General features: G+C 57.0%; 1 protein-coding gene across 1 annotated transcript in view; it reads left to right on the plus strand.

Moving 5' to 3' along the window:
• Positions 1-10579, plus strand: part of OSBPL5 (oxysterol binding protein like 5) — a 484174-nt gene extending 473595 nt beyond the window's left edge. The window contains exons 4-16 of the mRNA XM_049780910.1: positions 1-15; positions 465-542; positions 687-788; positions 1237-1440; positions 2587-2671; positions 5082-5265; positions 5415-5613; positions 6457-6641; positions 6990-7071; positions 8772-8870; positions 9069-9165; positions 9800-10011; positions 10523-10579. The exon at positions 1-15 is cut by the window's left edge and continues 1 nt beyond it. Coding sequence (XP_049636867.1) covers positions 1-15; positions 465-542; positions 687-788; positions 1237-1440; positions 2587-2671; positions 5082-5265; positions 5415-5613; positions 6457-6641; positions 6990-7071; positions 8772-8870; positions 9069-9165; positions 9800-10011; positions 10523-10579 — 1599 coding nt within the window. The remainder of the gene's footprint in view (positions 16-464; positions 543-686; positions 789-1236; positions 1441-2586; positions 2672-5081; positions 5266-5414; positions 5614-6456; positions 6642-6989; positions 7072-8771; positions 8871-9068; positions 9166-9799; positions 10012-10522) is intronic.
• The last annotated feature ends 2495 nt before the right edge of the window (positions 10580-13074 follow it).

The following is a 13074-nucleotide window of genomic DNA, read 5'->3' on the forward strand; positions in this document are numbered from 1 at the left end:
GCCACCAAGCTGCCTGTGAGAATCGTGTGGACAGAGGGAGGGACAGGGCATGGAGGTGGCCGGGTGGTGCCAGGAAGGGGCGCTGATTAACAGCGAAGGAGGGGCCATGGGCACCTCTGAGGATGAGGGTTCACAGTGGGGCAGGAGGTCACAGGGTCACAGAAGCTCATAGAGGCTTCCCAGGCTTGTCAGTGTCCCCAACATCCAAGTCCTGTCCCTCAGAGGTTGGGGTGTTACACACCGTCTGCCATGGGTCTTCTGGGGTGCAGGCCGGCTGCTACTTCACGCCCACCCGTCTTGGCGCAGGGAGGGAAACTGAGCCCTGCACCATCCCACCTGGCTCTAAGGGCATCTTTGTGGTGACAAGCCAATGACCGATGTCCCTGTACTGGACAGTTGCCTCCCCTTGGGCCCTGAACATTCCCAGCACCCAGGCGAGCACCCTAGTCCCTTCTTTCCTGCAGGACGCCAGGCTGTACAACGGTTCTGACAAGGAAGGCATGTCCTCCGCCACCAAGGTCACCAAGAAAGAGACTCTCAAGGTGAGCTCGGGGACACAGGCCTGGAAGTGGGAGGGCTGTTTGCTGCATCACTGCACACCCGGGTGGCACCTGATGGGGGTGGTGGTCGGTGGAGGCCATGGGGGCTGGAGACCTGGCACCCCGAGACAACCTGTACCCCCACAGGCACAGAAGAAAAACTACCGACAGGAGAAGAAACGGGCCTCCAGGGAGCTTCTCAGCGCCCTCACCGACCCCCGGGTGGTTATCATGGCTGACAACCTGAAGGTAGGGCCCCAAGTGCCTGAACAGGTAGGCACCACAGCCCTGCGCCTCAGTTTCCCCTCCAGAGAGGAAGGTAGGAACCAGGGCGATAGCACAGTGAGGAGCCCATTTGCTTTGCACATGGCCTAGCCGGTTTGATCCCCAACACCCGAAGTTCCCAGGAGTAATTTCTGAGCACAGGACGAAGAGGAACCCCTGAGCACCGTCGGGTGTGGCCCCCCAAAACAGAGAAACAAGGAGTAATTCTTCAATGCAGAGCCAGGAGTGACCCCTGAGCATCCCCGGTGTGACCCCTAGACAAATCAAAGCGAAAGTTGGAAGGCTGAGCTGTCACTTCCCTGTCATAGCCAAGGCTGGTTTGCCAGGAGCCTGAGCGGGCCGTGAACTTGGGTGGCAGCTGCCCTTCTCCTCCTCTGCCCCATCCCAGTGCCCTCTAACTCGTTGCCCGCAGGTGCGGGGGACCCTCAAGAGCTGGACCAAGCTGTGGTGCGTGCTCAAGCCCGGGGTGCTGCTCATCTACAAGAGCCCCAAGGTGGGCCAGTGGGTGGGCACCGTGCTGCTGCACTGCTGCGAGCTGCTCGAGCGGCCCTCCAAGAAGGACGGCTTCTGCTTCAAGCTCTTCCACCCGCTCGACCAGTCCGTGTGGGCCGTCAAGGTCGGTCCATAGCTAGGGCGGCCCCTGTCTCCGCGCGCCCCCCGGCGGCCACGGTGGGTCGGTGCAGGCGCGGGACTCATCACCCCCTGGAGGTTACAGCGGGCTAGTGCAGGCAAGGGGCTCAAAGCGCCCTCTGGAGGTGACAGTGGGTCAGTGCTGATCAGGGGGGTTCATAGCGCCCCCTGGAGGTGACAGTGGGTTAGTGCAGGCAAGGGGCTCAGAGCACCCCCTGGAGGTTACATTGGGCCAGTGCAAATCAGGGGCTCAGAGCGCCCCCTTGAGGTCGTGGTGGGCCAGTGCAGACCAAGGGCTCAAAGCGCCCCCTGGAGATGACAGTGGGTCAGTGCAGACCAGGGGCTCAGAGCGCCTCCTGATGGTCACAGTAGGCCAGTGCAGACCAAGGGGTCAGAGCGCCCCCTGGAGGTGACAGTGGTTCAGTGCAGACCAGAGGTTCAAAGCGCCCCCTGGAGTTCACAGTGCATCAGTGCACTCCAGGGGCTCAGAGCGCCCCCTGGGGGTCACAGTAGGTCAGTGCAGACCGAGGGCTCACAGCGCCCCCTGGAGGTGACAGTGGGTCAGTGCAGACCAGGAGCTCAGAGCGCCCCCAGGAGGTCACATTGGGTCTGTGCAGGGAAGGAAATCAGAGCGCCCCCTGGAGGTCACGGTGGGTCAGTACAGACCAAGGGCTCAGAGCGCCCCCTAGAGGCTGCACAGGGCCTTTCAGGGCGAGGCAGGCAGGTTGGCAGCAGGCCCTTTGGGTTGCCTTGGTTCTGCCAACCCAGATTCAACCCCAACATTACATCGAGTCCCTAGAGTCCCCTGGGAGTGACTCCTTAGCTCCACTGGGTGTGTCCCCAATTCCCAAATGCCTTGAAAAACCATAAAATAACAGTTTCATCCACTATTCCCCACTCATGCCCAGACACTGATAGTTCCTTGAACCCATTTGTTCCATCTCTGAGACTCGGCTCTGCTGCGTGTCCCATGGTGTGATTCAGCCCAGGACACCCGGGTCGGGAGTGCTCAGGGCTCACTCAGTGCCACCCAGAGGGGCTGCGGCCACTGTGTCCTGGCATCCCCGAGATGCCCGGGTGACGTCTCTACGTGTCCCCGTGGCTGAGTCCTGGACTGTGTCCCTGTCCACAGGGCCCCAAAGGCGAGAGTGTGGGCTCCATCACACAGCCACTCCCCAGCAGTTACCTCATCTTCCGGGCCGCCTCCGAGTCAGATGGTGAGTGATTTATGGCACCCCTGAGAATGAGGGGTTCCCCCGTGCCCCCCAGGACTCATCCAACCCACACCCTTCAGTGTTTGTAGCTCTTATATAGGGATCCCCTGAGACCACAGGCCTGTCATTCATCCAACTGGCTGCACCTCAACTTCCCCCAAGGGCACCTTTGGAAGATATTACTCATCTTCTCCGGCACCGTTGCACAATCCTGGGAAGGTGCCAGAAAATAGGTGTCAAGGTGCCAGGAGGAGCCAGTGCTTCTCTCCACAGCTGATAGATGTAGAAATTGAGGCACAGGGCCTCATGGAGGTAAGGCGTCTTGCCTTGCATGCAGAAGGTCAGTGGTTCAAATCCCGGCATCCCATATGATCCCTTGAGCCTTCCAGGAGCAATTTCTGAGCGTGGATCCAGGAGGAACCCCTGAGCGCTGCCAGGTGTGACTTAAAAACAAAACAAAACAAAATTGAGGCACGGCCACACTAACCCTAGATAGACCAAGGAATCCACCAGGACTCACAATGCCCCCAACTGTGCTGATGAGCATGCTACTCCAGTGGCCACTTCCGGGACTGTCGCTGCTCCTCTCAAGTGCTCGAGCTCAGGTCCCTTCCCCAGGCAGCTTGGGTGTTCCTGTCCTGAAGTCCTGCCAGCTGGTGACTGGGTGACCTGAGTCCCTGTTGTTCTGTCCTCATTTCACACCCAGCACTGAGCAGGCCCGTGTGAGCCCCAGAGTGCAGGCCAGAGGTGGGGAGAGGCCAGCAGAGAGGCCATCGGACAGGCACCAAGAGCCTCATGGTCAGAGGAGAGAGGGCAGCCACGATTTTTAAGCATCTCAGGGAGGACTTCCTGCAGGAGGAAGCCTAAGAGTAGGTTCAGGCCTTGTGTAGGAATACACCAAGTTGGGTGTGAAATTATTTTTGAAGCCACATTATCTCAACAAACAGAACCAACAACACAGCGTTTAATGCCAATCTGCAGCTTAGAGGGCCTTCAGACAATGACACGGACCCCAGTGTGAGATAGGGCCATATTCAAACTTTTTCTTTCTTTTTTTTTTTTTTTTTTTTTTTTTTGGTTTTTGGGTCACACCCGGCGGCGCTCAGGGGTTAGTCCTGGCTGTCTGCTCAGAAATAGCTCCTGGCAGGCACGGGGGACCATATGGGACACCGGGATTCGAACCAACCACCTTTGGTCCTGGATTGGCTGCTTGCAAGGCAAACGCCGCTGTGCAATCTCTCCGGGCCCATATTTAAACTTTTTCAATTTGCGGGGGCATAACCAGCGCTGCTCAGGGGCACTATGCTCTATGTTCTATTGCTTTATGCTCAGGTGTCATTTCTGGTAGTGCCCAGGGGACTATATGGGATGCCAGGGATCTAATCCTGGTCAGTCACAGGCAAGCAAGTGCCCTCGCCACTGTGCTTTTTGCTCTAGCTCTACACAATTTTTTTTTTTTTTTTTTTTTTTTGGCTTTTGGGCCGCAACCGCCAGTGCTCATAGGTTACTCCTGGCTCTGCACTCAGGAATTACTCCCAGTGATGTTCAGGGAACCCAGTGGGATGCCGGGGATCAAACCCAGGTCTGCTGCATGCAAAGCAAATCCTTCCCTGCTATGGTATCACTCTGGTCCCATACAATTTTCTTTTAATGCGGTCATTTTTTCTCTTACCACTTAGTTGTGCTAAGCTATATCAAGTAAATTATTCCTGCCTGCCAAGGGGCAGGCTTTGGGAGGTTGGGAAAGTGATGGTCAGGTTGAAGGGACTGTTACAGAGGTGGGATTGGTGTTTGAATAGTGAGTTTCAGAAGTTTGGGGGGTTTTGGGCGGGGGCACAACCAGCAGTGCTCAGGGGTTACTCCTGGCTCTGCGCTCAGGAATCACTCCTGGCAGGCTCAGGGGACCATATGGGATGCCGGGAATCGAACCCAGGTCCGTCCCAGGTCAGTTGCGTGCAAGGCAAATGCCCTACCGCTGGGCTATCTCTCCAGCCCCCTGAGTCCCAGAAGTAATTGTGAAGAGTGAATCTGTAATCTAGTGTCTTAAATAAAGCAATTAAATATAGAGAAAAATAAAAGACAGAAACAGAAAGGCCTGGTATTAGGATACAAACCCTGTCCTAGTGAGCCCCTACATGTAGTAGACACAGGTAGGATTTCTCCCAGGGAAGAAACTCCCCATCCTGGGAAGCTGCAGACCACCTTGCCCGTGCCCAGTTGGTGCACTTGAAGGGGCCCAGGGCACGCCCACCTCAGGGGTGCTCTTGAGGGTCAGGCCCATGGCTGTACCCTCAGACATTCTTTCTGCACTGCCCCATCCCTGAAGCCCCTCACTTCCTAGTGAGCCGTGAGCACATGTGGGCGGCCCCAGGGTTGAGGGACCTCACTCTGGAATGAGGGCTGTCTTCCACAGGCCGCTGCTGGCTGGATGCCCTGGAGCTGGCCCTGCGCTGTTCCAGCCTTCTGCGACTCAGCACTGGCAGGCAGGGCCGAGATAGCCGAGAGGGGGACCCGGGGTCCTCGCCCGACGCCTCCCCGTCCTCCCTCTGCGGTCTGCTCTCCTCCACCTCCGTCCCCACCGACCAGGACTTATTCGCGTGAGCTGCGGGTGGTTCATGTCTTCTGCATGGAGGGGCGGCGTGGGAGCTCCAGAGAGCTGAGCCCCCAACACACAGGGGTGTGGCCTCTGGGGCAGCACCCAGAACTCAGCAGGGTTCAGGGACTCACCCCACCCTGCTGCTCACAGGCTCAATGGCTCCTCCCTGGACCACGATGCCTTTTCTGACAAGTCAGAACGAGAGAATGTGGAAGACTCGGACCCAGATGCAGAGACCCAGGAGGGCCGCTGCCCGCAGGCCCATGGGGAGAGCAAGCCGCCGGACACCCAGGAACACCCAGCATGCATGGGAACCACATACGTAGAGCAGACTGAGGAACTTGAGGAGGTGAGCCCCGGACATCACCACCTCCTCACCCCACACACAATGGCAGGCAGGATTTGGGGATTGCAGGCAGGAGCTGCTGCAGGGAGGACAGGAGTCTGGAACTATTCAGAAGTTTTTACCAAGCTGTAGGTCCCTCTAGAGAAGGAGGCAACAGGAGCTGGGGGATGGGGGGGGGGACAATCATCTGCTATGCCTGCGGGTCAGGTAGATGCCAGCATAAAGGACCACAGGCCGGGCACCCCAGTCTCAGCTGAGCACAAGTATGTCTGAGATGAGCCTGGGAGAATGGTGTGGAAGGAAGGTGGGCGTTGCGGGGAGGGCTCTTACAGGATCCCACAGAAGACAAAGACGAAACAAGGGGAGCCTCCAAATTGGCCATCGCTGGCTCACCCTAGGGTGTGTCTGTTTCCCCAGACCCCTTCTTACATACAAAGCTGTCCGGGCCAGTTCTTGAGTATCAGGGGCTATAGGTAGACTCCCCTATGATGCCCCCCACTATCCATCTCACACCAGTGGGCGTGACCCGGGCAACTCATGGGCCCCTACATCCATCCAGCCAGTAGAGGAGGATGAGCGCTGTGTTGGGGCATCTCCCACTCACCCCCCCCAAATCCCACCCAGGACTTCTCCCCAGGGGTGTTTCCTGGAGCCATATCCTGCCACACCCTGGGCATAGGCATGAGGCTTGAGGCCACAGAAGGCCCAGCTGTCAGGAAAAGGGGGTTGGGGCTCCCCCAGGCACGAAGGGGCTTGAGCCTCCTCGGTGGGAGGTCACCCCGTGTCCAAAGCCCCACCATGAGACCCAGCCCTGAGAGCAGTCTCCCCGCCCCTCCCCCCCCATAGCTGGACAACAAGGACCACGAGGAGCCCGTGTGGGAGGAGGGCCGGAGCCTGGTGTGGGCATTGCTTCGCCAGCTCCGGCCTGGCATGGACCTGTCCCACGTGCTCTTCCCCACCTCCGTGCTCGAACCCCGCTCCTTCCTGTGCAAGCTCGCCGACCACTACCACCACGCTGACCTGCTGTCCCGGTGAGCCAGGAAGGGGGGATACGACGCCCCAAGCTACAGCAGGGGAAACCAAGGCACCTCCATCCTGCCTAGCCCATGGTAGTTTTCAGAGCCCAGGACAGAGCTCACCCCCTTTTTCCTCAGTGATCCCATCTCTTGGGGGGCCTCTGTGCACCTCAGACCTGAGCCCTCTGAGGCTGGAGCAGGGGTGTGTCTTGGAGTTGTACAGAGGGCGCTGGGGAGGAAGACGCTCCCCCCATCCCAGCCTCCAGCCTGTGCCTTTGCAGGAGACACTGCAGTTGGGGAGTCAGGGAGGCGGCTGGAAGTAGGGGTGTCCCCGGCCTGGTTGACAGCTCTGTGTCCCCACAGGGCAGCTCAAGAGGAGATGCCCTACAGCCGTTTCAAGCACGTGTTGCGATGGTACCTGTCTGGTTTCTACAAGAAGCCCAAGGTGAGAAACAGGGGACCCTTGTGTCTGTCCTAGGTTGTGGTCTCTCCATCCTGAGCCACACACACGCGCACACACACACACACACACACACACACACACACACACACACACACACACACACACCACGGACTCCGGAGGCCCTTCCCAAGGTCCTGGAAACTCTAGTCTCCCTGAGTCTTATCCTCTGAGCACCCCAAAGCCCCCTTAGACCAACACAAGGCTCATTGGTCTGCAGCCCTCCACGCCAAGCCCTGCCCCCAAATCCCACTACAGAAGGGCCAGAGCCATAGCACAGCAGTAGGGCATTTACCTTGCATGAGGTCAACCCAGAACAGACGCCAGTTCAATTCCTGGCATCCCATCTGGTTCCCCCAAGTCTGCCAGGAGCAATTTCTGAGCACAGAGCCAGGAGGAACCTCTGAATGCCACCGGGTGTGGCCCCAAAACAAAACAAAACAACAAAAAAGAGATAGAACTTTGAAATCATATGCTGAGTACCTATTCGTTAGGGCAGGCAGCAAAACTGAGGCCCAGAGTCTCATGGGAGGTCTCATGCAGCTCAGGGCTCCCCCCAGGAGGTTTCTAGGGCACCCACTTAGTCATGCTGAGTGACAGCACGTAGGATGTCTGGGCAGAAGAGGCCTTCCCGGATGACTTTTCAGAGGAGGTGGCTGCATCCACAGGACTATGGGCTTCAGACACGGGTGCAGGGTCAGGTCAATGGGCCTGCCTATGAGGAATTAAAGGAAGTAGAAAGAGGGGCCTGAGCAAGCGCACAGTGAGGAGGGCCTTTGCCTTGCGCACGGCCATCCCAGATTCAATCCCTAGCATCCCATACATTTTCCTGAGCCTGCCAGGAGTGAGTTCCTGAGCACAGAGCCAGGAGTCACCCCTGAGTGCTGCTAGGTGTGGCCCAAACACAAACAAAACAAGGAAATGGGAAGAGGTCAGGTTTGCGGGAGCTTCTCAAGGCCCCAGCAGGCGACCCTCCGGAGCAGACATTTCTGAGGTGCTGGGATCTCTGTTTGAGGGGGACAGGAGCCCACACTGAACTGCTGAAATGACCTGAAGGGACGGAGGCATGGAGGGGCTCAGCCAGACATGAGACAAAGGAGGGTAGAGGAAGTTGGAGGGACAGGACAGAGATGGAGCCCCAGGGAGTCCGGAGGCAGGAGGCACCTGGCGGTCCTCTGAGGAGCTGCACCAGCCTCACCCCTGTACGTGGAGTGTTGATGCTGGGGACATGAAAGGACATACTGCAAATGGGCAGCCCCACAGCGCGTATGGTGGGCGCCCTAAGCACAGTGGAAGCTGCTACCAGGGACTAGAGCACAACTTAGGGCCCTACTGGGCGGCAGAAGCACCACCACTGCGGAGAGGCCTGTCCTTCATGCTTCCTAGAGGGGCGGACCTTCCATCCTGCTGCCTAAAATGGGGGTCCTTCCTTCCTGTCTCTCCCCAGGACCAGGGCTTGTCCTTCCTATCTCTTTATGGAGTGGAGCCTGTATTTCTTGGGTCCTTGTTTGGGGGCTTAGCCTGTCTTCCTCAGTCCTAACAGGGATGAGGCCTGTCATTTTTCACTCCCAGAACCTGGGCCTGAGCACCCTCCTTTCTCCTCAGACCACACTGCCCCCAAGAGCACCAGACCCCAAATACCAGAGCCCAGTACCACACTGACCTCTTCTGTCCATTTCCTGCAGGGGATCAAGAAACCCTACAACCCCATCCTGGGGGAGACCTTCCGTTGCTGCTGGTTTCACCCCCAAACCAACAGCCACACCTTCTACATTGCAGAACAGGTAAGACACCCTCTCCCTCAGGGCTGGGGGCGGTGGGGGGCTGGCTCTGGAAGGTCCGGGATTTGTTTCAGGTCTGCTCCCAGCCTGGGTCTCAGCCCAATGTCCCTGAACAGCAGGAGCAGGTGGAGGGCTCCTTGGCCACAGTGGGATCTCCAATCCTGCCCACTGATCAGCCACTCAGGGCCCCTCTGCCTGCAGGTGTCCCACCACCCACCCGTGTCCGCCTTCCACGTCAGTAACCGCAAGGACGGCTTCTGCCTCAGCGGCAGCGTCACAGCCAGATCCCGGTTCTATGGTGAGAGGCTCGGGGTCCTGGGAGGGACTCAAGATGCTCCACCTCCTGGCCAGCCAAGAACCCCATGGGGGACCCACCTCTCTGTGTGGGAACATACTGCCTAAGCTCAGGTCTAGTTCAGGGCCAGGAGAGATTCCAGTGAGAAGGAACAGATGCACACCCTCTCAGTCCACATCCAAGCCCCTTCCACCCAGAGTCACTGTGGGCAGCCAGAAGAGACACCCCTAGCTCCCCCCCAAGTCCCATGACTTTCTGTCCTGGTGCCACAGCGTCCCTGGTGGGCAAGCCATACCCTGCACATTGGCTGAGGCCTTCCACCTCTTCCTCTCTCTACCCCTAAGGGACTCAAGTTGGGGCTCCCACCCTCCTTTCTACTCTTTGCCTGAAGCAGCAAGACTTTAGAAGAGAAATGTAGAATAAACCCATATCCCCCAAGGGCCTTATTCCCGGTGGGATGCCCAGGTGGTCCCTATTGCTGAGGGCTTTAGGAGCAGTGGAGAGTCCCCCTGTACAATTTACAGAACACCCCAGAATCCACGAAGGCCAAGGACCCACCCGGCTCACCAGCTGAAGGGGTTCAGGGTGTGCTTATGGTGTAAAAGCAGCTCCCCTCTGTCCCTCCATTTGTCTTCAGGGAACTCACTGTCGGCCGTGCTGGATGGACAGGCCCGGCTGCAGCTCCTGCGACAGGCCGAGGAGTACACGCTCACCATGCCCTACGCCCACTGCAGAGGTGAGCGCCCGCCTGACCGCCTGCTGGGGCCCCCACATCCGCTCTCGGGGGGCTTCTGGTTTTTGTGTCACGATTTCCTGTCACGGTGGACAATAGATTTCTCTGTGGCTTTTGTCTGTGGTTCTAGCCACAGTAGTTTGAGGCTCTCAGCACCATGACAGAATGCAGTGAGAGGGTTCCCTAAGAGTCTCCAGGACCCTCACAGCCACCTTATCAGTAACCCCCCAAACCAGGGCACATGCCAGGAAACACTGGATTTGATACTGTTGGAGTTCTGACTCCCAAAATCCGAGATAAGGTGGTTCCAGTGTTTCCGCAGAACCCACAAAGGGGACACCCCCGGATCTTTGATCTGCCATGCCTGGAAATTAACCACACACACACACACACACACACACACACACACACACAGAGAGAGAGAGAGAGAGAGAGAGAGAGAGAGAGAGAGAGAGAGAGAGAGAGAAACTTGTGGGTATAAACCTGAAATGATAAAGCTGTGCGTATTAGCAAACCACCTGTACAAACCCAGCGGGTGTGGACCAGCTGGGCCACATTGGGGTTGAACCTCGGCTGGAGTCCCCACACCCCAAGCTGCCCAGCCTGGGCTCTGTCCCCCATGTCCAGGCAGCCATGCCCCAGACTGAGAGAGCAAAGAAGACAGGGGGCCTCTTCCTGGCCTGAACCTTCATTTATTTGGGGGGTCTGTTTGTTTGTTTGTTTGGGGGCCACATCGGCAGTGGCGCTCAGGGGTTACTCCTGGCTCTAGGCTCAGAAATTGTTCCTGTCAGGCTCAGGGACTCTATGGGATGCCAAGGATCGAACCCTGGTCCTTCGCTAATTGGTCGCATGTAAGGCAAACACCTTCCCACTGTGCTATCACTCCGGCCCCTATTTTGTGGGTTGTGAGGCCACTCCTGGCAGTGTTTAGGGCTGACTGCTGGCTCTGCAGTCAGGAATCACACTTGGTGGGACTCTGTGGGACCCTCTGGGTGCCAGGGATTGAGTCCCGGTGGGTCTGGGTCTGCGCTAGGCAAGCGCCCTCCCCGCTGTGCTGTTGCAGAGGGCAGAGGTAGAGGAGAGTGGGTGGAGCAGTACCTGGGGTGCTCCTGAGGCTGGAGACAGGCCTGCCCAGAGTGTGGGGAAGGGGGTCTTTATAATTGGGGATGTACTGAAAGAGAAGCAATAGATGGTGGACCACCTTCATTTGGGGTTAATAGCTGGGTGTCATCTTACACATCTAGTTCCCAACTGTCACCTCCCTTACCCAGAAGGCTCCTTTTCCTCCAAGAAGACCTCTTTTGTTATGCAAATCCACCTTATCTCTGGCCTCTTCCTTAGAAGCCAGGCCAGAAGCTGTCTGTGATTGTTGGCATCAGAGCTGTGAATCTCTGCTTTCCAGCCAACTGACAGTCTTTCGGAGATTTCACCCGCTATTAATGGGATTAATGGAATTAATCCTGGCTCTGTGCTCAGAAATTACTCCTGGCATTGTTGGAGAACCCTATGGGGTTCCCCAGGGTCAAATGCAGATTGACATCTTGCAAGACAGACAGACAGACAGACAGACACACACACACACACACACACACACACACACACACACACACACACACACACACACACACACACACACACACACACACACACACACACACCCTGTCCCAGAAGCAGATGGTTCCCCCACTGTCCTGTCCACTGCCCTGTCCTCTCTGTGTCCAGCCTTTGGGTCCCCATTTCTTTGGCTGGGGGCACCCACCTCTCACACACCAGGCAGCCTCTGGAGCCCAAAATCTCCTTTCTCCCTAAGGAGCCTTGGCCTATTGAAGCCCCGGTCCAGGCCAACACTTGTGCTCGGGGCCCAGGTCAGCCTAAGGCCAGTCTCTGACCAAGGGCCCCTGTGCAGGGAAATCAGCTGCTTCTCACCCTCACCCCGAAAACCAGGCTCTGGGGACTACACAAACAGGAAACAAAACAAACTGTTGGGGCTAGAGGGAAGCTTGCAGGGGGGCGGGAGTGCGAGACTAGGGGGCAGGGACCAAGTCCCCCAGAATCTTCTCTGACTGACTGAGGAAGCAGAGTGTTTCCTTCCAGACTCCTCCCTGGGGCTGAGTCATTCCTTCCAATTCTTCTGTAAAGTCACCTTATCTCAGGCCTGAGAGTTGTAGCAGCTTCTGAGCTGTCAATCTTTGCTTTGAGGCCAGGTGACAATTTGTCAGGACTTTCAGGTGCTGTTTTTATTTTGATTTGAAGTTATAGTTCAGGAAAGTCCTCAGCCACTAACACTTCCATATCACAATAAGATTGCTTGGGGGTGGGTGGGCAGAGTGCTAGCACAGAGGTAGGACATTTGCCTTGCAATGAGGCTGGCCCCCACGACACACCTGGGAGAGAGAGAGAGAGGAGAGGGGGGAGAGATAAGGGGGGGAGGAATGAGGGAGGGAGGGAGGGAGGGAGGGAGGGAGGGAGGGGAGAGGGAGAGGGAGAGGGAGAGGGAGAGGGAGAGAGAGAGAGAGGGGGAGAGAGAGAGGGAGCGAGAGAGAGAGAGAGAGAGAGAGAGAGAGAGAGAGAGAGAGAGAGAGAGAGAGAGAGAGAGAGAGAGAGAGAGAGTTGAAGCTTTTTTTTTTTTTTTTTTTTTTTTTTTTTGGTTTTTGGGCCACACCCAGTGGTGCTCAGGGGTTACTCCTGGCTGTCTGCTCAGAAATAGCTCCTGGCAGGCACGGGGGACCATATGGGACACTGGGATTCAAAACAACCACCTTTGGTCCTGGATGGGCTGCTTGCAAGGCAAACGCTGCTGTGCTATCTCTCCAGGCCCGACACACGCACGCACGTGCGCGCGCGCACACACACACACACACAGTCACACACACACACACACACACAAATGACATAATTACACAGTTGGTGAGAGAAAGTCCCAAGAGCAGTTGAGGGAAAAGGAAGCCACAAGGTTATTTCCTTGGGAGGGGGAAGGGGAGAAAGTTTTTGTCACTGTTTTGGGTTTTGTTTATTTCTTTTTATTTCTTTTCTTTTTTTGGGGGGGGGGTTTGGTTTGGTTTTTGTTTTTTGTTTTGTTTTGGTTTTTTTTTTGGTTTTTGAGTCACACCTGGCTTTGCTCAGCGATTACTCCTGGCTCTGCGCTCAGAAATCACTCCTGGCAGGCTCGGGAGGACCAT

Source organism: Suncus etruscus, chromosome 9, assembly GCF_024139225.1.
Source record: "Suncus etruscus isolate mSunEtr1 chromosome 9, mSunEtr1.pri.cur, whole genome shotgun sequence".
NCBI classification, from domain to species: Eukaryota; Metazoa; Chordata; class Mammalia; order Eulipotyphla; family Soricidae; genus Suncus; species Suncus etruscus.